The 27,463-nt window shown below is 40.9% G+C and overlaps 1 protein-coding gene across 6 annotated transcripts in view; it reads left to right on the top strand.

The window, feature by feature from the left end:
* Nucleotides 1–27,463, top strand: part of kcnq5 (potassium voltage-gated channel subfamily Q member 5) — a 425,255-nt gene that overhangs the window by 141,032 nt on the left and 256,760 nt on the right. Inside the window, exon 2 of one of the 6 annotated variants that reach the window (XM_062969056.1) lies at nt 1–27,463. This exon is cut by the window's left edge and continues 8,086 nt beyond it; it is cut by the window's right edge and continues 16,852 nt beyond it. The exons of the other annotated variants lie outside the window; for them this stretch is intronic. Coding sequence (XP_062825126.1) covers nt 10,471–12,939 — 2,469 coding nt within the window. The 5' untranslated portion in view covers nt 1–10,470 and the 3' untranslated portion in view covers nt 12,940–27,463. 6 annotated transcript variants of the gene reach the window in all.

Raw genomic sequence — 27,463 nt, 5'->3', positions numbered from 1 at the left:
ACTTCATCATTGGTCTCTAGTTTCAGAAGGCATTTATATACATTTATTTGTTTGTTTATTTATTTATTTATTTATTTATTTCGCATATTTGTATCCTGTCCTTCTCATCCTAAAAGGGGAACTCAGCACAGACATACAGCAGGCAGCAATTTGATGCCGATACATATAAATATAAAATAAACAGATACAATTAAAACGATACAATTAAACGTTAATTAAAACATAAATTAAAATCACACAATCCAGATTGTAGTCTGAGTCCTGTCCAATTGTCAATTCCATTAATCCGTGATCATCATTGCACTGTTTCCTGGTTAAATGCTTGCTCCCACAGCCACTTCTTAACTTTTTCCTGAAAGACAGGAGGGAGGGGGCTGACCTGATTTCATCGGGGAGGGAGTTCCATAAACGAGGGCTCACCACTGAGAAGGCCCTGTCTCTCTTCCCAACCAATCGCGTTTGCAAAGGTGGTGGGACCAAGAGCAGGACCTCCCCTGATGATCTTAACTTCCGAGGTGGGCCATAGCAGGAGATACATTCGTACAGGGCCAGATCCGTTTAGGGCTTTATAGGCTAAAGCCACCTCTTTGAATTGTGCTTGGTAGCAGACTGGCAGCCAGTGGAACTGGCATAACAGGGGGGCTGTATGCTCCCTGTATGCTGCTCCAATGAGCAATCTGGCTGCCGCCCATTGGAACAATTGAAGCTTCTAGATAATCCCACATAGAGCACACTGCAGTAATCTATTTGGGATGTAATAAGATCGTGGGCCACTGTGGCCAAGTCTGACTTCCCAAGGTACAGGCGCAACTGGAGCATAAGTTTTTATAGTTCAGGAACTCCCCTGGCCACTGCCAAGACCTGGAATTCCAGGCTCAAGGATGAATCCAGGATCACTCCCAAGCTGCAAACCTGAACCTTCAGGGAGAATGTAACCTCATCCAACACAGGCTGTAACCCTACACCCTGTTTGACCTTATGATTGACTAGGAGGACCTCTGTTTTGTCTGGATCCAATTTCAATTTGTTTGCCCTCATCCAGACCATCACAGCAGCCAAGCACCAGTTCAGGATCTGAACAGGCTCCTTAGTAGCATATCCATTACATATTCATCATCTTAACAAAATTTTGAGTTGCATACATAATTACATATTTTGCAGTCTGTTGTACTTCATGTTTGTCTTTTTTTTTAAAAAAATGAAATAAAACCATACAATTCACCATTCATATATTTAGGAGTTAGATTTGGGGGTCTCATTCTTTAAAATTTCTGAGACTTGGCATAGTGAAGGATTAGAGCAAGCTGCTGATAAATATTCTGTCAGTTCATCAAGTAATTTTTTCATGTTCTTGTAAGTAGTTGGAGGTTATCTTAATATGCTGTCGTGTGCCTTCAACTCATTTCTAATTTATGGTGGCCATAAGATGTACTCATCACAGGTGTTTCATGGCAGAAATTGTTCACAGGGGGTTTCCCTTTGCCTTCCTCTGAAACTAAGAGAACGAGCCTTGGCCAAGGTCACACAGTAGGTTTCCATGGTCAAGCAGGGATTCATAACTTGGCCTCATAGTGTCCTAATCCAGTACTCAAACAACCACACCAAACATACTCTCTATCTTAATTGGATCCAGGCAAAATATCGCAACCATATGCAAGCTTTCAAGGTCCCAATTTTTTTTTAATTAAGATGTGTGGTTCAAAAGGTTTGAAGAAAACTGAGGAAATCAAAAAGTGTACATTTTTGTGGCATTTTAATTTGCCTCAAATAACATATTATCCCATTACAGCCTTTAGCTTTTTTAATCTCCATGGGCCAACATAGCTGCCATTTTTAATGTAATATATTATCCCCAATGCAGTGTGATAAAATCAAAGAATGCTTGAAATTCTGATGCCCATTGCATATTTATGTTTAAAAGGGTTTCCAGTCCTTGACCAAGAAGCAGGATGTCAACCTGCTGTAGCATGGCAATTTAGGTCTTATTTCACAAAATGCTCATGTAAAGCATAATAATTATCTAAAGCAGGAGGGGGCAAAGTGTAGCTTGCCTGGAATCAATATTTCTTCCCCAAAATGCCCTCAATGGGGAATGGGAGCATTTCTGTTGCATGTTTTCTCTTCCCCAAGCCAATTTACTAGGGGACATTTTGAAACAGGAACTGGGAATGACTTCTACTTCCTGTGTTTAAAAGCCCTATCCTTGGCCAGAGGCGGTTCAACCACCAGGCCAACTAGGCAGTTGCCTGTGGCGCCATCTTGTTGGGGGCGCCATCGAGGCAACTCCTGTCTCCTGTGGCCTGCCTCAGGAAAACTGCTTGAACTGCTTTTTCTGTTGATTTGTTGTAAAACATGATGTTTTAGTGCTTAATTTGTAAAATCTTAATGTAATTTGATGTTTAATAGGATTTTCCTTAATCCCTCCTTATTATCAAACATTTTCGCGTATCCAACACTTTTATTTTTCAGTGATTGGTGTGGGGGGAGGGGCGGTGCCAAAATTCTGTTCTCCTACACTTGAAAAATACCTAGGGCCGGCTCTGTCCTTGGCCTACAATGGCCAATGGACCCTACAAACATATTGAAAAATGCCTCCCACACCTGCTAGAGGGCATTTAGGAGCAAAAGGATTGATTTGCGGAGTGCAGGGTATAGGTTCTTCTGGGGTGATAATGCGACTCCCAAGCCTTCGAAATTGCTCATCCCTGAGAGCAACATATATATATTAGCATCTGCTCATGCAGAATGACTGCTTTTCTTATATACCCACAAAATGTATGTTCAAGTATAGGACCAAAAAAGAAAACTGCCTTATCTGTGCTCACATTCTGCACATGGTTACTTCATAAATCAAGTTTCAGTGAAATCCAGAGTGGAGGCTGGTTTGCAAGAATGAAAGATTTTCAGCTCTACATGTATAAAAGGTAAAAGTAAAGGTTTCCCCTGACATTAAGTCCAGTTGTGTCTGACTCTGGGGATCGGTGCTCATGTCCATTTCTAAGCCGAAGAGCCGGCGTTGTCTATAGACACCTCCAAGGTCATGTGGCCGGCATGACTGCATGGAGCGCCGTTACCTTCCCACTGGAGCGGTACCTATTGATCTACTCACATTTGCATGTTTTCAAACTGCTAGGTTGGCAGAAACTGGGGCTATGTACTTAAAGCCTACATAAGCTGACACATAAAAATGAATTTCATCATAGTCACTTCAGCATTTTTCAGTGGAGGGAAGACTGGTCTTACAGACTCCATCTACACTGCCATATAATTCACGTTGAAACTTCATTATATGGTCAGTATAGACTCATATAATGCAGTTTAACTGCATTATATAGCAGTGTAGTTGGGGCAGTGTACATATGATGAGTTTGAAGAATGTAGTAGTAAGGTGGAGGAAACACACTATGTGTCAGGAAATTGGTAGCATACATTTTCCAAAAAAAGTTAAATTGACTTTATTCCATTTGCTAACATATTTTTTGAATTATAGTGCTGACAGACCATACATGTTAGTGACAGACAAATTACAGTTTGTCAGGTAATTTAATGAGACTGGAGTACTCTCTGAGGGTGTTCAGCTTTCTTGATTTTTACATGAGGATTTTTATATTGTAGAAATTTATATGGATAGAGGAAATAAATGGATCCAGATTTTAGAAAACCTCAACAACCAGTGATTACAAATTTTAATATCATATATGTATAAAATGTTTTTATCACTTTGCAATCACCTAAGGTAAATTACTTATATATGAACATATAAATTACAATAACATAAAATTGACACTGAAGTCTCAAAAATTCTCAAATTAAATAATGAAACTGTCAAGAGTCAGACGCCAATTAGCGAACAAAAATAGAGTTTTTTCAGCAGATAAGCCAAAAGGTAATGTTAACACAGAAAAAACCTTGAAACACTTCACTATCAGTGCTTCAAGAGCAGTTCAAAGAAAAATATAATTCAGCAACACAAGCAGGTAAAAACAAAGCTAAACAAACTTAGTGCAAACTGCACTTTCTGAGTCCAAGCCCTGCCAGCCGGCTCTGTAGTTTTCAAAGGAACAGTTCCCAAAAGAAAACACCAAATTGGTCAGGAAACAAACAAACAAACTAAGAATGCAGTAGACTGCTTCCACAATGTGGATAAAGCCAAAGGCTCCAAAAGGATGGTGAAAAGACGTCGTCCGGGATTCCAAGGTCAGGTCAGGAGATAACAGCAGTGTCCAAAGAGCAAGCCAGGAGTCAAAAGCCGATAGTAGTCATCAATCACAGGGCGAAGGCAGTAGCAAGGTCAAATTCCGATCCAAGGTCTGAAGAGGGTGCAGTCATCCAAAACAGGTCCACGATAAGACACAGCGAGAGCCAAGCTAGGTGATAACAGCAGATTCAAATCATAGTCCAAGTCCAGTCTTCATGGAAACACAGAGATCCCAATGGCGCCTCAGCAACACCTTGCCACACGCAAAGTGCAGTGGCCAAACATTCCCATTTTATTCCCCTTCCTCCTGGGTGACCAAACACTCACACCCAAACACGAGGTGTCCCAAATCTACTCAGAGTCTGAGCTCCACACAGCTAGAGCTCGTGGATCTGGAGTACCTAGCAATTCGTCGGAGTCCCAATCATCCTGCCCACACTTAGCCCCATGAACACTTAAAGAACCATCCTCCCTTCTCCAAGCATCCCAATTGGGATCAGCTCCTGCAGAAACCCCAGGTTCAGAAGTATCCATAGACCCCAAATACCCAGACATCTCCGGTGGCTGTGCCCATTCAGTGCCCGCTTCCCCAGCCACCACCTGTTCCTCAGCATCCATCTCCCCATCTGAATCTTCCTCAGAAGATCCCCCATATAGCTCTCTAAGTCGCTTCCTGCGCAACTCCTCCAGTGAACCCTCATCACGAGGGTCTTTTCTTCCTCTTCGAATTCCATCACCATCAACCATAATCCCCGAAGGCGCAGTCACAACAGAAACAATTCAATTTCATTGCTATAAATTAGGTTAGGAAGGGCTGCTTGAATGATAAAATTTCCCAGTTTCATGATACTTTTTTTAAAGGCATCTCCCTGTAGAATCCGTTTGGAACTGTGGTCCAGGTTGAGCCAAAGCTAAATGTTTAATATACAGAAGTGTATTAACTACTGAATCACAGTAATGTTCCTCTGGGTTTATTGGAAAATATGCTTACTGCTCCCATTTCCTCCAATTATATTCAAATAAAAATTATGCTCAGATATTGAAGAGACCGGCAGTCATCCATTGAATTGTCATGATTAAGAAATACTCAGGCCTTGAATAGTTCAGTAAATTGTTTTAGCAATTCAGATTAAACTAATTAAAACGAAAGGAAGCCTTTGCCACCTGATTGTAGCTTTTTCTATCTGTCTTCATGAGAATAAAAATGCAAAGGACCTTCTGTCCTCTTACAGTTTCTCTTGTTTCTATTTTTAGTGAAGTCATTTCTTTTTAGAACATAGGACTGGAATTGACATTGATTGAAAATGCCTACATTTATAGAGATGCCTGTGAATAACAGTGATTTGCCCTAGTTTGTACAACATGCTTAAGGTGTATCATATCCATGCATTCAGTTGAAGTAATAAATCATAGGTTATTCAGTGCAATGACTGCACTAAAAATGTATGGCCATTGTATAGGTTTCTGTACCAAGTCTCTTAAAGCCTTTTTATCAGTAAGTAAGTATCTACAGTGGTTATTTCCTGTAAATCTCTTGTACTTATACCTTACAGCTAAAAAGCTCTTTGCATGCATTTGCATTCATACCTAGGACTTTTGTCCACTCAGAGTTTATGGTGGGGTAGGGCAAGGGGGAAATTTTCATGTAAAAACTGCTACATCCTTCATAATATTAAATCCATATGGTTGGGCTGAGAAAAACAGAAACTTTGCTGCATATGTAAACACATATTATTGTTATTAGATTGTGTGTTTTTCCTGACTGGAACTAATCAATCCCTGTATCAAGCTCTTCTATTACATCAATAAGGTTCTTTACTTCATTAACTCCTGGTGAGAAAACCACAGAAAATTAAAAGGTCCTTCCCTAGCTGTATGTAATCAATCCTCATCTATCTGATAGACTGAAATAATGAGCTTCAGTATTTATTTACAAATGACTTTATTTTTGGCCCTCCATATCCTTGTGTTCTGCATCCATGGAGTCTACCATCCAAAGCTTGAACGTATTTTTTTAATTCCAAAAAAGGAAATCTTAACATTGACATTTTATATAAGGGACACCATTTTACTATGCCATTGTATAGAATGGGATTGAGCATCCATAAATATTGGTTTCCACAGGAGGTCCTGGAACCAAACCCCAACAGATCACAAATGCTGTAATTAAATAAGAACAAGTAATGCACAAAAAACAATATTCTGTGAGTGCAAGATGCTATCCAGATCATTGTAGATCAGTGGTTCTCAACCTGGGGTCCCCAGATGTTTTTGGCCTTCAACTCCCAGAAATCCTAACAGCTGATAAACTGGCTGGGATCTCTGGAGGTTGTAGGCCAAAAACATCTGGGGACCCACGGGTTGAGAACCACCATTTTAGATATTGATCTCTCCATCTAACAATCCAGGTTAAGACATGGTAATTTTACATTAAAAATGAAGAAAGACTAGTTTTTTGTGATATTTTCACCTATTTTTTCCTGATTATAAGGTAAGTTGCTTTGATATTTAAAAGACAGAAAGACACACCATGATTTTCAGCAGCCATCCTCTTTCCCAGCAAGTCTTTACAACCCTCAGCATCACATTACTTTTTAATGTTGTGCTTCAGGCGTTCTAGTAGAATTATTGTCATGAGTCATATTTAACCTTTTGTACAATATCTGATTGCAAGCAGAGGGACAGATGAAGCATTCTTCATCCTGAAGTGCACTGATGGTTTGTGCACTATGAGGAGACTGGCACACAGAAAACTCTATCAGAGGTTAAATCCAGGCACCATCTATTTCCTATTATCAATTGGCATTTTGCTACTCTTATGAGAAATTAAGCAACAGCTATGTTGTGTCAGGTCAAAATTGCTCCACAGATGAAGATAAACCCTACCAAAAAGCATTTTCAGGTACAAAAGTTTGCAATGTAGTGTGGCAATTCTCACCCGGAGCCACAATGACTAAGCTGATACTATTGAACTTTAGATATACGTGTATTGTGAGTTGACATGACTTATTGGAAAGGAGGTTAATAGTTAGGAGCTGGCAGTAGAAAAAGAAGAACACGTTACAAGTAAATAGACTCAATCAAAGGAGCCACAGCCCTGAGCTTGTAAGGTAGTAATAGGAATTCATGATGTCTCTCATCCATAAAGTCACTGTAGGTCAAAGCTAACTTGACAGCACACAAGAAGAAGAACATCTTGATATGTACCTGTTTTGTGTTTTCCAGAGGAGAGTGTCAAAGTTGTTACTTGTCTTTTTCCTTACTGGCTTTGTGTGAGCATCTGCAATTATTTATTACACTTTCCCCTGCCCAATAGCTGAACTTCTCTGGGCTGAACTTCTATTTTAAAAGCAAGCAAAATCATAACATACAAGCATTGCATAACACCAATACCAAGCTAATAGATACAAAATCCAGCAGATCCAAAGACAAAGGCCTTTTAAAACTGAGGGCAAAAAATATTGTAATAAGATTTTTTTTCTTTTCTACAACATGAGTATCTCTTACATGAAATGTTTAGAACCAGAAGTGTTTTGGATCTTTTAAGATTTTGGCATATTTGTTTTTTCATAAATGTATATATGAGCTATCATGGGAGTAGGACAAAACTCTAAATACAAAATTCATTTGTATTTCATATACATCTTATGTAATCATGTAATATTTGTAATTATTTTGTAATGAAACAAAGTTGGTGTACATTACACCATCATATTGATCTGATCCTAGATTGAAATGCTGTAACATCCATTGAATGTTTAAAAAATCATAAAAAGTTACTTTAATCATGTATTGTGATGTTTAACTTTTGTTAAATTGGTGAAAATTGGTATTCTGATGTGTTCAGCTGCCTGTGAGAAAGGATGTGGGAAAATTGGGATATATTTTCATGTATGTCGGACAGCTCCTTGGTGAGTCATTATTACAAGTCTGTTCAGGCAGAAATAATGGATATTACTAAACAGCCAGTTGTTGTGTCTCTGAAAATAGCTCCATTTGGTCTTTTTACACACCCAAATTCAAACCTACTGCATAAGATTTTAATTATCTTTTATATACTAGCTGTGAGGTCAGAAATGCCCAAAATATGAAAGAGGGTAATCACATATACAGATAGGTATTGTACAGTGCATATTTTGCGTGTGAGTGGACAGATAGATACCATCTCATTTAGCACTGCTTGGTGTCTATTTATTTATGGTGTTAGAAAAAAAGTTCATCAAAAGTAGCCACCCTCTGCTCAAGAAGGATTGGGGTGAATCTTTGCAGGTTGAAATGTTGACAAATGTCAATCAAATTCATTGTGTAATTTTAAATAGATATAGCTTGGAAATCTGTTGTTCTTCCTACACTGTATGGATTTTCTTAATTATACCTGTTATTTCTTAAGTCTTGTTGAATCCAGTAATATCTGGAGAAAAGTAAGTCATGATTGTATGATATTAGAAACAACAAGGAAACAATTATTTTGTTGCAAAATTTGTATTTTTAGAATTTTTTATATTTGTTTTAAATTGTTATAATTTAATTTGTAAGATTCTTTAACATGTATTTGGCCTATTTAAATTATTTTTAATATTTTACATTTTGTAACTGTGAGAGTCAGCATGGTGTCATGGTTTGAGCATTGTCTGTCTCGGTCTCTGTTTGATGTGTTTATGGGCATTGAATGTTTGCCCTATATGTGTATAATTGTGATGTCTCATGGGCCTTGTAGTCCCGTTCCTAGTACTATTGTGGCAGACGAAGAGGAAAACATGGGATTTACACCGTTTCAGCCAGAAACGGAGCCCCTGCACCTGCAGGATGTTTGCCCTCAAGAAGTTACCCAAACAAGCCTTGGGCAGAATTCTCCCCCGTTTTCTCGAAAGGACAATTATAATAAAGATAGAGGCGCTAGGGAGGCGAATCGCCGAAGCGCCAGAATCGCAGCCAAACAATTAGCTGATTAGGTCTGCTTCCCTTGGGAAATTCTAAGGAGTCATGCATCTGGACTAAGTTGGGTTTCACATCTAGTTCTCCAGGGAAAGTGTTCTTCTGGCGGGAAACGAGACCCTATTTAGGTGTTTGCCGCAAGGGAAACCTTGCGGAGTCAATTCGTCAGCTCGAGGAGTGAGATCGTGTGTGGACTCCAGTTCCTTGTTTCCCGTATCAAGTTCAAGTCTGCCTTGTCCCACGTTTGCCACGGACCTTGTTTGCTCTTGTTGCCTTGTTTCAAGTCTTGTTCTAGCCAAGTATCAAGTTTGCTTTCCAGCCTAATTGCCAAGTTTCTATGGACTAAAGGACCTTGTCTTCTCCCCACACTTTGCTAGGCAAAGTGTGTGTTTCGGTTATTGGATTATAACTTTGGACTCTAATATCACATATTGGACATTATTTTCCTGGACTATTTTTGACCTTTCCTGAAAGGTCTACTTCTGAACTATATTCTTCACTTGTTTTTATTGACTTTATATATTTCCTTAATAAAGAAATTAGATAGATTCTGGTCTCTGCGCATGGTTATTGGTGTTCTGCAGCCTGGATCCTGACAGTTTGACTCCGCCACCCTAAGCACCAATTAACCTAAGGCCAGAATGTCTACAGGAACCGGGGCGGAAGCCCAACCACTCAGCTACACCATTTCCAAGGAAGAATTCAACAGGATCCGAGATACTCTCCGAACACAGGAGGGTGAAACGCGGAGCGCGCCTCCCTGCCCTAGCGCTTCCAACCAAGTTTACTGGAGAAGCCTCCAAGGTTCATGTTTTCCGTCGCCAGTGCCAGGCGTACATAGAAGCCCGCCAAGCCGAATTTCCCCACGAGGATGTCAAAGTGGCGTGGATTTACAGTCTCCTAGATGGGCCTGCGGCCAATTGGGCGATGGCGCTGTTTGATGCGGGTTCCACGCACCTAAGCTCCGCGCAAAGTTTCTTGAACCACCTTAGGAAGACCTGGGGGATCGAGGACAACGAGGAGGCGGCCGGCCATAAACTCCGGCGACTCCTTCAAGGGGACAGGCCGTTGTCCCGGTACATAGCCGAGTTCCGGGTGCTGGCTCAGAACACCGGTTGGAACGATATCGCCCTCAGAGGGCAGTTTCGTGAGGGCCTTAACTTCGAGATGCAGGAAGAAATCTCTAAGGTGGATCCTCCAGAGACTCTTGTGAGACTCATTAATCATTGTCTACGAACCGAAGTCCTGCTTGCCAACAAAAAACAGTGGCTCCGAGGTCAGAGTGGAAGAGCCGGGGTGAGACCCCCCGCTTCTACCAGTATTCAGCCACGACCAGTATGGAAATCCCCACCGCCAGCCCCAAACCCCATGGGAAGCAAGGAAGAACCGATGCAGTTGGGCAATGTGCGCCCCAGACTGGATGTTGCCGAAAAGGCCCGCCGCCAACGTTTGAATTTGTGTTGGTACTGCGGGAATGGGGGCCACCTCGCCAGAGAATGTCCAGCCAAAAGAAAGCCCGCCACCCGCCTGGCAGTGGCGTCCTCCGTGGAGCCAGAGACGGCCGAGGCGGCTGGAGCCAAGCCGGCGGGGGAAGCCAGCGACCGGGCGTAGAGAGGCTCGCCAACCCGGTCAAAAATCCCACTCAAGAGCCGCAGACGGGGGTCCTATTTCTCCTAGTGGTCACGTTGTGGTCAGCGAAAAAGGGACCCGTCATGATCCATGCCATGATAGACTCAGGAGCAACAAACAATTTCATCGATAGAGAGTATGCCGACTCTCTGGGATTACAATATCATGATTTCAAGAATGCCCGGGTGGTGCAGGCTATAGATGGTCGTCCCCTAAAGACGGGTCCAGTAAGCCAATGGACTGAACCCACCAGAATGTGGATAAGGGAACACATGGAAGAGATTTCCTTCTTTGTTACCGAGGTGCCCCACTTCCCTGTGATTTTGGGAATTCCATGGCTGACACTCCACGACCCAAACATCTCCTGGACCAACAGAGAACTACAGTTTGCTTCAAAGTATTGCCAAAACCATTGTCTAGTAGCCAAGGTCTGCCATGCCACAGACGCTGAGCCCATCATCACCTTGCCCAAGAAATATTCCGACTTCTGGGACGTTTTCAATGAAAAGGAAGCCGAGAAACTACCCCCACATAGACCCTATGACTGTGCCATTGACTTGGTGGAGGGGCCCCCGATCCCGCGAGGACACCTCTACTCCCTGACTGAACCAGAGCAAGAAGCTCTCAGGGAGTTCATAGAGTCAAATCTTCGCAAGGGATTCATCAGACCCTCTCAATCCCCAGCTGCTTCCCCGGTGATGTTTGTGAAAAAGAAGTCAGGGGACCTACGCTTGGTTGTGGACTATAGAGCATTGAACAATATCACGAAGTGGAACCGCTACCCTCTGCCTTTGATCTCGGACCTATTAGACCGGCTTCGAGGGGCCAAGGTTTACACCAAGCTGGATCTCCGGGGGGCTTACAATCTAGTTCGCATCAGGGAGGGGGACGAATGGAAAACCGCCTTCCAGACCAAATTCGGATTATTCGAGTCCCTGGTCATGAATTACGGATTATCTGGAGCTCCCGCAACATTCCAGCATTTTGTCAACGATATCTTCCAGGATTATCTAGATCAGTTCTTGATCATATACTTGGACGATTTTTTGGTGTTTTCTAGATCACAATCGGAGCACGAGAAACACGTCAGAATGGTGCTACAACGATTGCGGGATCATGGACTATATGCCAAGTTAGAAAAATGCGCCTTTGATCTGCAAGAAGTAGACTTCCTGGGGTACCGCGTCTCGCCACAAGGGCTCTCCATGGACCCGGCAAAGGTTTCCGCAGTATTGGAATGGCGGGCGCCAACCAACAAGAAGGAAGTGCAATGTTTCTTGGGGTTCGCGAACTACTACCGCAAATTCATCCCAGACTTCGCCCGCTGGTCTGACCCAATCACCAGCTGCATCCGTGGAAAACAGCCTTTCCGCTGGACGGAGCAAGCAGAGAAAGGGTTTCAACAATTAAAGAAGTTATTCACGACCCAGCCAATTCTACAGCACCCTGATCCTAAAACCCCTTTTGTTGTGCAGGCTGACGCCCCTGATGTGGCAATTGGGGCTATACTCATGCAACCAGTGGGAGAGCATCTTCATCCTTGTGCCTATTACTCCCATCAACTAACAGCCCCAGAGAGGAATTACACTATTTGGGAGAAAGAACTCTTGGCCATAAAGGCAGCCTTTGAAAATTGGAGACATTGGTTAGAAGGTGCCAAATTTCCCATTGAGGTTCACACTGATCATCGAAATTTGGAACACCTAAGGACCGCAAGAAAGCTAAATCAAAGGCAACAGTGCTGGGCTTTATTCTTTGAACGTTTTGACTTCCAGATCCATTATGTAACCCCAGCTCAGACCAAGCAGGCAGATGCTTTATCACGGAAACCCGAGTATGCTGCAGGACGCAGAGAGACCTTCGAATCTCGATTGCTGCAGCCCGAGAACTTTGCCACGCTCACAGTGGGAAACACCAAATCCACTCCAATGGAACCAACTCCTTCCAACCCAGAACCCCTTTGCGCTCAAGAAATTAGAGCCAGCCAGCAGGCAGATGCCTGGGCTCAAGAACAGATTCGCCAAGGACTACGTTTCCCTTTCTCACTTAAGGATGGGCTATTGTGCTACAGGAATCATGTTTACATCCCTCCAGGCCCCGGCAGAGAAAAGGCACTCGTCTGTGTCATGACAGCAAGCCAGCAGGGCATTTTGGACTCTTTAAAACCATGCACTTGATTCTACGAGATTTCTGGTGGCCCAAGATCCGCAAGGATGTGGAGAAATATGTCAATACCTGTCCTGTATGTCAGCGCTCCAAGACACGAAGGGAGAAGCCCTCGGGGCTACTACATCCTCTCCCCACTCCTTCTCGCCCATGGGAGATAATTTCCGCGGATTTTATCACTGACCTACCACCTTCCCTTGGATTCACCACGATCCTAGTGGTGGTGGACCTTTTTACCAAGTTGGCCCATTTCATTCCCTGCGATGGCCTCCCCACAGCCAAAGAGACTGCAGATTTATTCCTTCAGCATGTTTTCAGACTACATGGATTGCCCAAGAGTTTAGTCACGGACCGTGGATCTCAATTCACCTCTCGTTTCTGGAAGGCACTACAAAAACTATTGGGCATAGACTCTCGTTTATCTTCAGCTCACCATCCCCAAACGGATGGGCAAACTGAGCGCACCAATGCCACTTTGGAACAATACCTTCGCTGTTATGTAAACTACCAGCAGGACAATTGGGCTTCCCTATTACCTCTATCGGAGTTTGCTTACAACAATGGTGTCCAGGCTTCAACTAAAGAAACCCCGTTCTTTGCAAACTACGGCTTCCACCCACGTTTCTTCCCTTCTGTCATTGAATCCTCAGAAGTCCCTGCAGTGGAGGACTGGTTACAAGAACTTACAGCGGTGCAACAACTCTTGCACCAACAACTGGATCAAGCCAAGGAGGACTATAAACGCCACGCTGACGGCCATCGCCAGCCGGGCCCCGAGATCAAGGTAGGAGACCGGGTCCTATTGTCCACTCGCTTTTTGCCCTCCCACCGTCCTTGCCGGAAGTTAGATGCCCGTTTCATTGGTCCCTACCCAGTGGTGGCGCAACTTAACCCTGTGACTTTCAAACTCCAACTTCCGCGCTCCATGCGCATTCATCCGGTGCTTCATCGTTCCCTGCTCCTTCCGGCGGATGGGGTACGCCCCGATGTGGACCAGCCGGCCCCCGCCCCTGTTTTGGTGGCCGGGGAGGAGGAATTCGAGGTTCAGGACATTTTGGATTCTCGCTTTCATCGCCGCCGCCTTCAGTATCTCATTGACTGGGTGGGTTTTGGGCCTGAAGAACACTCTTGGGAAGACGCTTCCACAGTCCATGCTCCCGATTTAGTCCGCCGCTTCCATCAGGTCTACCCTGCCAAGCCGCGGCCCCGCACCTCGGGAAGAGGGCCCATTTTGGAGAGGGGCCTTGAGGAGGGGGATAGTGTGATGTCTCATGGGCCTTGTAGTCCCGTTCCTAGTACTATTGTGGCAGACAAAGAGGAAAACATGGGATTTACACCGTTTCAGCCAGAAACGGAGCCCCTGCACCTGCAGGATGTTTGCCCTCAAGAAGTTACCCAAACAAGCCTTGTCTCGAAAGGACAATTATAATAAAGATAGAGGCGCTAGGGAGGCGAATCGCCGAAGCGCCAGAATCGCAGCCAAACAATTAGCTGATTAGGTCTGCTTCCCTTGGGAAATTCTAAGGAGTCATGCATCTGGACTAAGTTGGGTTTCACTTCTAGTTCTCCAGGGAAAGTGTTCTTCTGGCGGGAAACGAGACCCTATTTAGGTGTTTGCCGCAAGGGAAACCTTGCGGAGTCAATTCGTCAGCTCAAGGAGTGAGATCGTGTGTGGACTCCAGTTCCTTGTTTCCCGGATCAAGTTCAAGTCTGCCTTGTCCCGCGTTTGCCACGGACCTTGTTTGCTCTTGTTGCCTTGTTTCAAGTCTTGTTCTAGCCAAGTATCAAGTTTGCTTTCCAGCCTAATTGCCAAGTTTCTATGGACTAAAGGACCTTGTCTTCTCCCCACACTTTGCTTGGCAAAGTGTGTGTTTCGGTTATTGGATTATAACTTTGGACTCTAATATCACATATTGGACATTATTTTCCTGGACTATTTTTGACCTTTCCTGAAAGGTCTACTTCTGAACTATATTCTTCACTTGTTTTTATTGACTTTATATATTTCCTTAATAAAGATATTAGATAGATTCTGGTCTCTGCGCATGGTTATTGGTGTTCTGCAGCCTGGATCCTGACAATAATGTGATCTGCCCTGAGTCCCCTTCGGGATGAGAAGGGCGGAATAAAAATACTGTAAATAAATAAAAAATAAAATAAATTGGACAATGACTCTAGAGACTAGGGTTCAAATTCACATACAGGCAGAAAACCTACTGGGTGTCCTTGTGCAAGACACACTCTTTCAGCCTCAGAGAAAGGCAATGGAAAATTATTATTTATTTTTATCCTGCTTTTCTCCCATGGGAGGGATTCAAGGTGGTGTACAATGGTTAAATGACAAAACAATGGTTAAACAACAAACCTCTTCTGAAAAAAATCAGGCCAAGAAAATGCCATAGTAGGTTCACCTTAGGGTTGCCATGGGTCATAAATAACTGGAAGGCAAACAACAACAACAACAACAACAACAACAACAACAACAACAACTGATCTTATTGTATGCCACCCTGAGATCTTCAGATGTGGAACAGGATAGAAATAATGTATAAACATCTAATTAAAAATTCCATTTCGACATATAAAATTGATTATATGTTAGTAGTAGTCTTAGTAGTCTCATTCCTTTCTGGTGCAAAAGTCCACATCTTATACATACTCAAGGCGCAAATGCAAACAGTGCCAACAAAGAATAAAAACAAGACAAGTGCAAAGAAGCCAGAATTGATAAAGTTACGAGCTGGGTAGAGGCAGGGAATGCTGTGGATGTAGCGTACCTAGATTTCAGTAAGGCCTTCGACAAGGTCCCCCATGGCCTTCTGGCAAACAAGTTAGTCAAATATGGGCTAGGTAAAACTACAGTTAGGTGGATCTGTAATTGGTTAAGCGAATGAACCCAATGGGTGCTCACCAATGCATCATCTTCATCTTGGAAAGAAGTGACAAGTGGAGTGCCGCAGGGTTCCATCCTGGGCCCAGTTCTGTTCAACATCTTTATTAATGACTTAGATGAAGGGTTAGAAGACACGATCATCAAGTTTGCAGATGACACCAAACTGAGAGGGATAGCTAACACTCCAGAAGACAGGAGCATGACAGGAGAGAGATGGGACGAAACTAACAAAATGAAGTTCAACAGGGATAAATGCAAGATACTTGGGTTGGACTGGATGGTCCGTGAGGTCTCTTCCAACTCTACGATTCTATGATTCTATGATTTCAGTAATCCAGATAATTGTAACCAGTCTGCATCCATACATACAAGATTGCAGTTGGTATATCAGTCTTGGTAGATAAAAGATGCTTAACTCTGTCAAGACCACTGGAGCCCCTTTAAAGCAAGGATAGGCAACATGCAGAGCCGGCCCTAGGTATTTTTCAAGTGTAGGCGAACAGAATTTTGCCCCCCCCTCCCCCAAAACCAATCACTAAAAAATAAAAGCATTGGATAAGTGAAAATGTTGGATAATAAGGAGGGATTAAGAAAAAGCCTATTAAACATAAAATTACATTATGATTTTACAAATTAAGCACCAAAACATCATGTTTTACAAGAAATCAACAGAAAAAGCAGTCTCAACTGCTCCCCTGTATGTTTTGTGCCCCAAGCGACCGCTTAATTCACCTCATTGTTGGACCAGCTCTGGCAACATGTCTGCTAAATATGACACCCCAATGCACCCTCAGCTCTTCCCAAATTCATCAACAACTGGAAAGGTGTTTTGCTAACTTTAAACACCTTGAAGTGGTTTGCCATTAATTTTTAGTAGGGAACTGTATCATAGTGATTTTGCTTTCCAGGTCCTGTTCTCCTATAAAGTGTGGTTGTATATTTAAAAAAAAAAATTCTTCCCCACAAGACAAGAAAAATCAAATCAGTATTTAGTTTTGAGGCTTAACTAAATGTTGTATCAGTCACTCACTATTGGATTTGTGTCTTCTACACATAATCAAATCTCTTGCCAATTGAACTAAAAGAGATTACCTTGAACTAACTATAGAAAGGCTTATATATAAAGATTCCAATGTGATAAACAGGTAGCCTGCATTACCGTATATGTTTAAATGGGCTGGAACAAAGAAAAGTGAGCAGCTTTACCTGTGAAGTTGAGACTATGGCCATGGCCAGTTGGCACTCTAATCTTTGGAGCCATTGCCTGTAGAATTATAATGTCCATGTCTTGTACAAACAAAGTTAGATATCTCAACACAGGAATTATTGTATTTGTCTTCTGATGCTATGTCACAATGATTAAAACATACTGGGGGCCACACTGGGTGAAGCATGAACCAAGTATGGGTGGAAATATCAATGTGACTCCTTTTGCCAGAATGTGAGATGGTGGGAGATATCTGTATTCTGTCATTCCATTCACTCTCTCAACTTCATATTTCAGAGCATGATGAAATAAACTATACCAATAATCTGGAAGATTATTTCTGTTTTGATAAAGGTGTCTCCTAGGCCTAAAACATGGTGAAACTGCCCCTTTCATATCCTAGAGGGCATTTGGGGAGGGAGCATATGGTTGGAAATATGTCCCCTAAGGTGTCCTAGGAGGATAATACTAGCTTCCCAGCATGATGTAGTGGTTTGAGTGTTTGACTACAAATCTGGAGACCAATGTTCAAATGCCTGGTGAGCCATGGAAATCCAGTGAGTGGCCTCAGGCAAATCACAATCTCTGATCCTTTCAGGAAGCAATGGCAACCACTCTTCAGCAGAAATTGTGCCAAGAAAGCATTGTGTTGTGTTCGTCTTAGGGTGGCCATAAGTCGGAATGACTTGAAGACACATAACACACACAGCACCCCAAAGCTGTCCACCCTTGTCTTGTAGAATAAATATGAACCTCATGCTTCACAATCCAAATGTCCAGATTCTTTCCATATCATTGCCCTCACTGACCTATCTTTTTCTATAATCAGTTGCCAATTCAGGTCAAGTCTATTTGTAGAGATGTGGATTGGAAGATTGTAGGGTACTTCTCTTTGGTTTACCATTATAACGATTAATCTCGGGCTCACGTGCTTTCTTGAACATTTCAGGAGATCATAATTTACCATTTAGATTAACTTCAGTTTAGCCTATGGTTTGAAGTTACTTGGTTTTGTGAAATATTTTTGAAATTAAGCACAGTTGGTCTATGTTTGGGTGTAGCATTAAACTGCAGTTAAGCTGAAATGGAAGCAAACATTCACACAATCTACACTGAATGGAAGACAAATAACTCTAAACCATGCTTTAGCACAGAGTTGGGAATGTGTGGATCTGCAGATTTTGGTTTTTTTTATTTGTTTATTGAATTTAGAATCTACTTTTCTCTTAAATTGAGATCCAAGGTGGTTTGTCACCAGATGTCACCAGACTTATGTTCCCAGAAGCCTTAACCAACATGGCCAATGGCAGATGTTGCAGTGTAACATTTTAGAACTGTGGTTCTCAACCTGTGGGCCCCTAGATGTTTTGGCCTTCAACTCTCAGAAATCCTAACAGCTGGTAAACTGGCTGGGATTTCTGGGAGTTGTCGGCTAAAACTCCTGGGAACCCACAGGTTGAGAAACAGTGTTTTAGAAGGTCCCATGTTTCCCATCCCTGTTTGAGTGTGACAACCAAGAGAAGTTCATTGATAGTTGTATAGTTCATTGTTGTTACCCTTGCTCTTTGGCCTTCGTTATTGTAGCTTTCTCAATGTTCCCTTTGTCTTTCCAAATCAGACTTGAACCTGTTTATTCAAAATTAAGATCCATTTAGTTCAATGAACACTGCTTTAAAAAAGAAAACAAAACAATTGCACCACCAGTAATTATATGTATTCCACAGTCATTATCATCATCACCATAAAAGCCTGAGAAAAGGGTAGGCTCTGAAAGACCGTGAGAGTGAATAAACACAGTGAAAACCCAAAATTGCTTTCAAAATAATTTAGGATTACGATAAAATAGTCTGAGAGTACAGTGTTCTTGAGTATTTTAAAATTAAATTATATTCTAAATATGCTTACTCCAGGATACATTTGCTAAATAAAATAGGATGCACTGGAATCAGTTATTCAATTACCTTGTGCTTATTTCTAAGACTGGCGTTCTAAATAACTTTGGGTCAACTTAGTAGCACTATCAAATAATGTAGCTGAATCATTTTAAATACTGTGGCATTTCTATTCTCTGGGTGATAACTGTGTAATCCTTTAAACATTTACATTTTAACTTATCTGAAAAGAAATTTCTTGAGGGACTTTTCTTCCCCCCTCCTCGCTCCCGCCCCCGCCCGCCTGTCCAACCCCCTACTAAGTGACTCCTTTTGAGGGGGTGGTAAAGTGGGTGGAAATTGATTGAATGAGTAATAACAAATAGATTGAGGAAACCTGATGCCACTGTTCTTATTATGCCTACAAAGTGCAAAAGAAAAAGCTGTTTTGTCTTTTTTTCTCTCCATGTGCTACAGATGTTCTCAATGTGTATATTTGTTGGTTTGGTTTGGATTTGGTTTGGTTTTTTGCCATCTTTAAAAGATACTTCAAGAAATCACTGTAGTGAATGTTAAGAACAAAGATGAGAAGTTTGGATAAATTGGCTTTGTTATTGTCACCATTATTCCTAATCATGTCAGATATTGGGCCTTGTCACACATGCTGCAGGAATCAGCCAGTCTCATTGTGTTTCAGCGATGGCGGGGGAGGGGAACCATCTTCTTACCATAGCATATCATCCCATTGCATTTGAAAAAAAGTTGAATATTTCCACCACCACCACCACTACCACCCCGCATGTCTGCAACTCATGGAATGAAGTGCCTTTTGACTTGACTACTCCTAATGGACTCTTGAACTGGAGTTCAGTACAGTTAGTCCTTGCTGTCTGCTGGGGTTTGGTTCCAGGACCCCAGTGAATATCAATATTTGTGGAAGCACAATTCCAATTTGCATACAATGGTCCCTTATATAAAATTGTGAACAACTCAATCAAGTACCAAAGAGAGCCTGAGGATCTCTAAAATGGTGGGAGGTTAAAGCAGGTATGCCAACACATAAATGTTGTGTTTAGTTCATGGTGAAATCAAGATTTGATTTTTGGACATTTTTCCCAAAATATTTTAAAGCCATGAATGGTTGAATCCTTGGGTACATAACCCATGGATACAAAGAACCTAGTATATAGTTCATTTCATTATTTTATTTTACTTCTTGGAAATGTTTTAATAGAGATTCATTCAGATTTCAGATAATTAATTAACTACATCTATAAGTCTGAGCCCTCGGTAGCGCAGTGGATTAAACCACGGAGCTGCTGAACTTGCTGATCGAAAGGTCGCTGGTTTGAATCTGGGCAGCGGGGTGAGCTCCAGCTTCTGCCAACCAAAAACATGCAAATGTGAGTAGATCAATAGGTACCGCTCTGGCAGGAAGGTAACAGTGCTCCATGCAGTCATGCTGACCACATGATCTTGGAGGTGTCTACGGACAACACTGGCTCTCCATGATAGAAATGGAGATGAGCACCAACTGTCAGAGTCGGACACGACTAGACCATGTCAGGGGAAAACCTTTACCTTTATAAGTCTGATGGCAAAGCTTTGAGTTCTGGGATAGGTCCATGTAAGTAGTATGTGGATAAACAAAACATGTAAAACCAATAGTATTACCATTTATGCCGCTTAGTGTTGAATTACAAAGCTCCACATCTAAATCCGTGTCCAAACACACAATCAAGTTTACAACCAAATGTCCATCTGTATCCACAGTTTGTATGAGCATGAGTAGAAATTGTGCCACATGTGCAAGTAAGTTTCAGCCATCTTGAACTGAATGCAGACATTCTCCCTGAGATGAAATATCCAACAACAGAGAGAATATGACAAGGTTTTAGCCAGAGTCTGCCAGGAAATATCCCTTAGATTTGGAAACATACTTCTAGACAAGCAGCTTCTAGTACTACTTAGACCCCTTTAAAAAAAAACACCAATTATTTAATTAGTTCTACAGCACAAATGTAAGTTTTATTATTCAAAGGGTTTTGACAATATAAAAGATTGATTTACTACTTTGAAAAATAAAATGAGTAAGTGGGATGATAAGATGATGGCCCCAAGATAAGATATAAGTGAATATCTTCCACTGTTATCAGTGGAAGATTTTTTGACTGTGAATGCTGGGATGGGTTGATTCCATTGGGAAGCACTGATTCCTGGATAAATTTTCTAGAGTGCAGTTCTTATATTATAATTCAACCTTCCACCACATTGATTCTTTTGCACAGAAAGCTATAAACGTATTTGCCTACATAAAATAATTCATTCCTCAAATATTTCTATTAGACAAATTAAAGCACAGAGACTGACCTTTCTATGGCCTCAAGCAATGGCAATTGAAAACACAACTCTGTATTTAAAAATTGTGTGCATCTGGAGCATCATGCTGTCCTGTATGTTGAGCTTTTGTTAAAATCCGTTGTTTAAATCAGTCTAAATTAGAACCATTATCCTGACCAAGGAAGTAAATAAACAATATTTTCTTTCTGAAGCAATATCTTGCAAAGCTTCTACCTTACTACATCAAGTCATACTAAATGAGGAGCGGGTACATTATGGCCCAGAGAAGTGTCAAAGGCCATTTCTGTTATAATGAGATTTGTGGGAGAAGATTCTTCAAGACTTTTTCCACTTCATGGCTTGTAAGACAGGATTATGCAACTCTTGGTCCTTCATGCCTTACTGGAATTGAATATCTATTATCTTTCATCACTGGTCATGCTGCCTAAGGCTGATGATGGCAGGCATATCTCAAGAACATCTGGAGGGCTGTATGTTGCTTATTCTGCCTTTGAATTTCTGTGGGTAGTGATATCATTGTGAGTCACCCAGAGACAATACCTGCCAAAGTTTTAAATATAGACTGTAATATTATATAGGTCTCAACAGGAGCTTAGTGAGTCCAAGAAGTCATAAGTAATCAGTGGATGCACTTGTTCTTATTTTCCCACTTGACAAACAGAATAGATGAGGCAGCTTATGTGAAAGCATAAAAGAAAGGAGTAGACTGTGAGAGAGACAGGAAAAGACGAAGAAAGAGCGAGTTGCTTTCTATGAGAATCCTCTGCTTCTGTTTTATACCCCAAAAGAATCAAATGGGGAAGGAATGTTAATACTGTGTGAGTCTCCATTTATGCTCACTTTGTATTCAGGTGTAAAGAATATCACTAAAATGCCACACATCCTCCAATGTGCCTATTCTTTAAAAAAAAACAAAACCACAATTCATTTCAGTGTTCAGAGATTTAGGATGCAGAAAGCCGTATTTTCCCTTTTAGGTCCAATCGAAAATCAGGATTTTTAATAGGATCAGTTATGTTTTCTACGATATCCGATTAAAAGAAATATTCTTAGATCATGTTAACAGAAAAATGGTTACTATTGTAACAATTACAGTAGAGTCTCACTTATCCAAGCCTCGCTTATCCAAGCCTCTGGATTATCCAAGCAATTTTTGTAGTCAATGTTTTCAATATATTGTGATATTTTGGTGCTAAATTCGTAAATACAGTAATTACAACATAACATTACTGCATATTCCAAGATATTCGCTTTTCCAAGCTTCTGCCGGCCTGTTTAGCTTGGATAAGTGAGACTCTACTGTACCACTTAGCACTAAGTCTTGAAAATCTTAAAGAAGATAATTATAAAATAGCCAAGATCCAGTGTCAGCCTGCTACACACTGTATTTCATTTAAGCCCTGTGTGTCTCTGGGGTGGTATGTGAGGCATCCTTGTACTCCAACGAAGCCAACATCTGTCTCTTGAGCAGTTCGATGAATATCAGTTCGAAGTCCAGAGGTACCAAAGGTACATGAACAATTTTAATTTCAATTCTGAAATTGGTATTGCAATTATCATCTTTTAAAAGATACCTCATATACAAGCCATTTAGGAGCAGATCCATAATTTAAACATAGTAGTCATATGTTAAAAATTATTCATATAACAGAATTGCTGCTGCATTAAATGGAAATCACACACTGAAGAAAACAGTTGAGTGGTCAGCTTCTTTTTCTGGGTATTTGTCCTTCAAACATGATCCTTTCCTATATATAATTCATTATATCAAGAGAGAGTCTTTTCTAAGAAGTACCCCAAAAAAATCCCAACAATAACTGAGGCTTTTCTTCATTTTACTATTTAGAAAATAAAATTTTTAAATTATTGTGAAAAATATTTCTTTACTAAAAATAACTATTAAGATGTTGTTCATGTCCTACCTTTAACTTAAAATGTATGAAAAATCAACATATTAAACATTTTAAAAACATATGTACACAAGTATCTCATCATCCAATCAGAATCTCCACTCTTCCTCCATCAGATATTGTAGTTAAATAATATAAATCCTAAATAAACTATCTGAATTTTGCACTTTTAGATGTCAGGCATATGTGCACATGTGGAATGGAGCTATTCATAAAATGTAGGACAATGTGGTGCAATTAGCTAATCACCAAGTCAAATGCTTTTATTTTTTCTAATAGTGCCTTTTTATGAAAAGGCTGTTTCTAATCATTTATTTCAATCCATTTTCATTTATGAGGAGCTATGGAAGATTTCCAGATTTTGAAAACTATATATTTACCCCCATCCCCAATTGGAAGAAATACACATGCACACAAATGTATGGATAAACTAAGAGCTACTTTATTGCCTATTGAAACGTGGTCTACATCAGGGCTGCATAGTATGTGTGTGTGTGCTGAAACAGGTATAGTGTGTGTGTTTGTGTGTGTGTGCTGAAGCATCTCCCCCTCAAGCTCCAAGCCTTAAAGGAGAAAGCCAGGAGCAAACAGCACTGATAAAGGGACCAAAAAAAGTCTCTGCAGCCTGTCATGAGCAGACACAGCAGGCAGCTTCTAATAAGCAGAGGGCAGGTGTCGTGCCACCTCACAAGAAAATACTATGGCCTTCAAAAAACATTGTCATTACTGCTCACTCATAAGACAGAATTCCAAATGCCAGACTTCAAATATAAACCTAGAGAGCTCTTTCACCTTGATGTCTTCTTCTGAAACCAGGCAATATCCAAAGAGAAGAACAGAAGGGCAGAGCTGAGTTTTACTCCTTTTCACTCTGCAAGCAACCCAAGAAGTCTGACTGCTTAAGGCAGAGCAACAAGAAAAGCCCACTCAGAATCAAAGTGGAAAATGAACCATTGCGTCCTGGGCCAAAAAGTTATTTTGGTCCTTGGAGCAGAACATTTCATCACACACATACACATGCAGAACAACAGCAATATGATGCTGCCCTGCTATGTCGCACCCCAAATCTGCTATCTGAAGTGGCTACCTCACTGTGCCTAATTATAGACATTTGCTTTTAGTTCCTGTTCTGTGAGCCATAGTTTACATCCCTTATGTCCCACATCTTACAGGTAGATATAAAGCTACATACACCACTACGCATAAAATTAATCCACCAAGACATGCCTTGGTTTTGCTGTAGGGCACACCTGTAACATAAGTAATAAGTGTTGCTCCAAAAGGAGAAAATCTTCAGTGGCTGCTGAAGTTTGTGACATCTATATCAGGGCGTGAATGAGTTCTAAGTCAATTAGGCTCTTCACTCTCAGTGTCAAAGCAAAATGGTCTGCAACACTGAATACCAGTTGCTTGTGACCAGTGGTTGTGAGGAGATGCTTGTGGCTTTCGTGTACTGTATTGCTGTTTGGCTTCCTGGAGATACCTTCTTAGACTCTGTGGGAAGGACTGAGATCAGTCTGAGCAGGGCTCTTCTTACATTTATGGATATGACTAGTATCTGTATTAAGATACATTCAGAATATTTTTCCTTAGTCATCCTATAAAAGTATAGTTCAAATGCAATGTTTTGTTCTTGGCTTGTCTTATAAATGATTTATGTCAAGGGAAACCAAAGAATGGCACGTGGTATTTGTCTTCTCCAGTCACCCTAGTAAACTAATTGACAAAATAGCTGCTCTTGAGAAAATAGCTAATGAAAAAATGAAAGTAATCTACTAATCTTATTACATACCCACAGATTTAATTTTCTATCAGACTTTAACTGGTTATTTTCTGGGAAATAAATCTTGCTGGATTGTGCCCATTGTTTGCGCAGGCAGAAAGCATTTCGACAATACATTTCTGACATGCCACTTCAAAGATGAAACCAGAAGATGTAGAATTATATCCAGTGGTTTGCTAGCAAGAAATTGTTTGCACTTCTGAGCTTTTTCTTTCCTTGTTTCTGCCCTAAAGCCCCCCTAAACTACAAAAGAACGCCATCCAGACTGGGTACCCTCCTGAATTACATGCCGCAAAGTATGCCACAAAAGGCCTGCACTGAGAAGATACTAGGCAGAAGAATCTCGTATCAGCTGACATTTGAGGAAGAGTATTCTGAGAATATATAGTAAAGTGGGAGGCTGGAATGGAAAAGGAAGGGAAGAGAAGGATCAGTAGCAGTCAAACTCAGTTTGATTGACAGCACTTTGAAAGCCGCTGCCACCAATGAGAAAGATTTCCCCTTCAACTGAAATTAACAGTCTCCATATACTTTAAAATAGTCATGCTTTTTAAGAAAAGAAAAGTGATATAACATTTCTACAAGCAATGCTTCTCTTCTTGATGATTTATCCCCCAACCTTTACAGAGATTAGGGCCATGATTTTGCTTGGTTATTCAATAATTTTCAGCCAAAGTTGGGAACAAATTCCATTGAGATTTGAGGCTGTGTTTTTAAACTAAAATTGATCTGTACAGATTGTGTTCAGGGTTGCCAGGTGATAAATGTGTGTGTTTGTGTGTGTTCATACAGTTGAGGGGGTATCTCATATTTTCAATAGTATTGCAAATTGTTCCTTTCCTAATGGTACGTGGAGCAAATATTGTTTCCCCCTTTGCTGTCTTCTGCCACTTCTTCAGGAGGACTTCAAAACCAGATAGCATTTCTAAAAAAGAAATGTGTGTGTGAAATATTTTACCTTTCCTTCCATCCAGTTATATTATCTCATTCTTCCAACGTTTCAATGGTAATTAGTTTGCATACCCTTAGAGAAGATTTTTAATATATAGTATCACAGAGAAGGGGCATGAGAAAATGAATTAATGTTTATTTTATTTATTTTATTTACAGTATTTATATCCCGCCCTTCTCACCCCGAAGGGACTCAGGGCGGATCACATTACACATATAAGGCAAACATTCAATGCCTTAACATAGAACAAAGACAAAGACAAACACGGGGCTCTGAGCTGGCCTCGAACTCATGACCTCTTGGTCAGAGTGATTTGTTGCACTGGCTGCAGCTGGTTGCTCAACAGGCTGCGCCACCAGTGAAAGCAAGAATGGATGCTATCACAAACATTTTTTTTCTGCAATTTCTGAATTATAAAGTCTACTATTAAAAATATTTTCTTCTTTAACCTCATGATAGAACATGAATTACTATTATAAGTCAATGCTAACCTTTTGAAAAATACATCTTGATCTCTCTAATTCACACACTCAAAGTGAAAGCCCTGTGTAAAAGTAATCAGAATATGCAGAAATGGTGCACAAGTGAAGGAACAAGTTTTCTTTTTCTCTTTAGCTTTCAATATTTGTCCACATTATAGTTATTACATGATTTTATTATCCCCCCACCGACAAGTTACAGTACTTCCTTATTTTAAAGAGCCTAGTGGTATTATGCATCTATATATATAAAAGAGTGATGGCATCACAGCAACCCACAAAACAACAAAAGTACAGGCCCCCCAACCTCGAAATTTGACAACACAACCCATCATCCACGCCTCAAGGTTGATACAACAAAAAGAAAAGAAAAATAAAGTCCTAATTAGAGGGAGAGCAATAATTGTTTTTATCCAATTGCTGCCAGTTTAGAGGGCTAATCTCTGCCCACTTCGTTGCTTAGCAACCAAGGGACAGCCAGGCTTCAGTTAGGGGACAGGCAGATGTAGGCCTCACTTAGGCTTCTTCCACAGATTATCTAATTTGCACTGGATTATATGGCAGAGTAGACTCAAGCTATATAACCCATTTTTAATCTTATATTATCTGCTTTGCACTGGGTTATCTTGACTCCACACTGCCATATAATCCACTTCAGTGTGCATTTTATACAGCTGTGTAGAAGGGGCCTCATATAATCTAGTTCTAAGCAGATAATATAAGATTATCAATATACAGTAGACTCTCACTTATCCAACATAAACAGGCCGGCAGGATAAGTAAATATATTGGATAATAAGAAGGGATTCAGGAAAAGCCGATTAAACATCAAATTAGGTAATCATTATACAAATTAAGCACCAAAACATCATATTATACAACAAATTTGACAGAAAAGGTAGTTCCACGCGCAGTAATGCTATGTAGTAATTACAGTAGAGTCTCACTTATCCAACACTCGCTTATCCAATGTTCTGGATTATCCAACGCATTTTTGTAGTCAATGTTTTCAATACATCATGATATTTTGGTGCTAAATTCATAAATACAGTAATTACTACATAGCATTACTGCGTATT

Source organism: Anolis carolinensis, chromosome 1 (assembly GCF_035594765.1).
Source record: "Anolis carolinensis isolate JA03-04 chromosome 1, rAnoCar3.1.pri, whole genome shotgun sequence".
Taxonomy (NCBI): domain Eukaryota; kingdom Metazoa; phylum Chordata; class Lepidosauria; order Squamata; family Dactyloidae; genus Anolis; species Anolis carolinensis.
The sequence above is the reverse complement of the archived record's forward strand: the minus strand, read 5'-3'. Positions and strand labels throughout refer to the sequence as shown.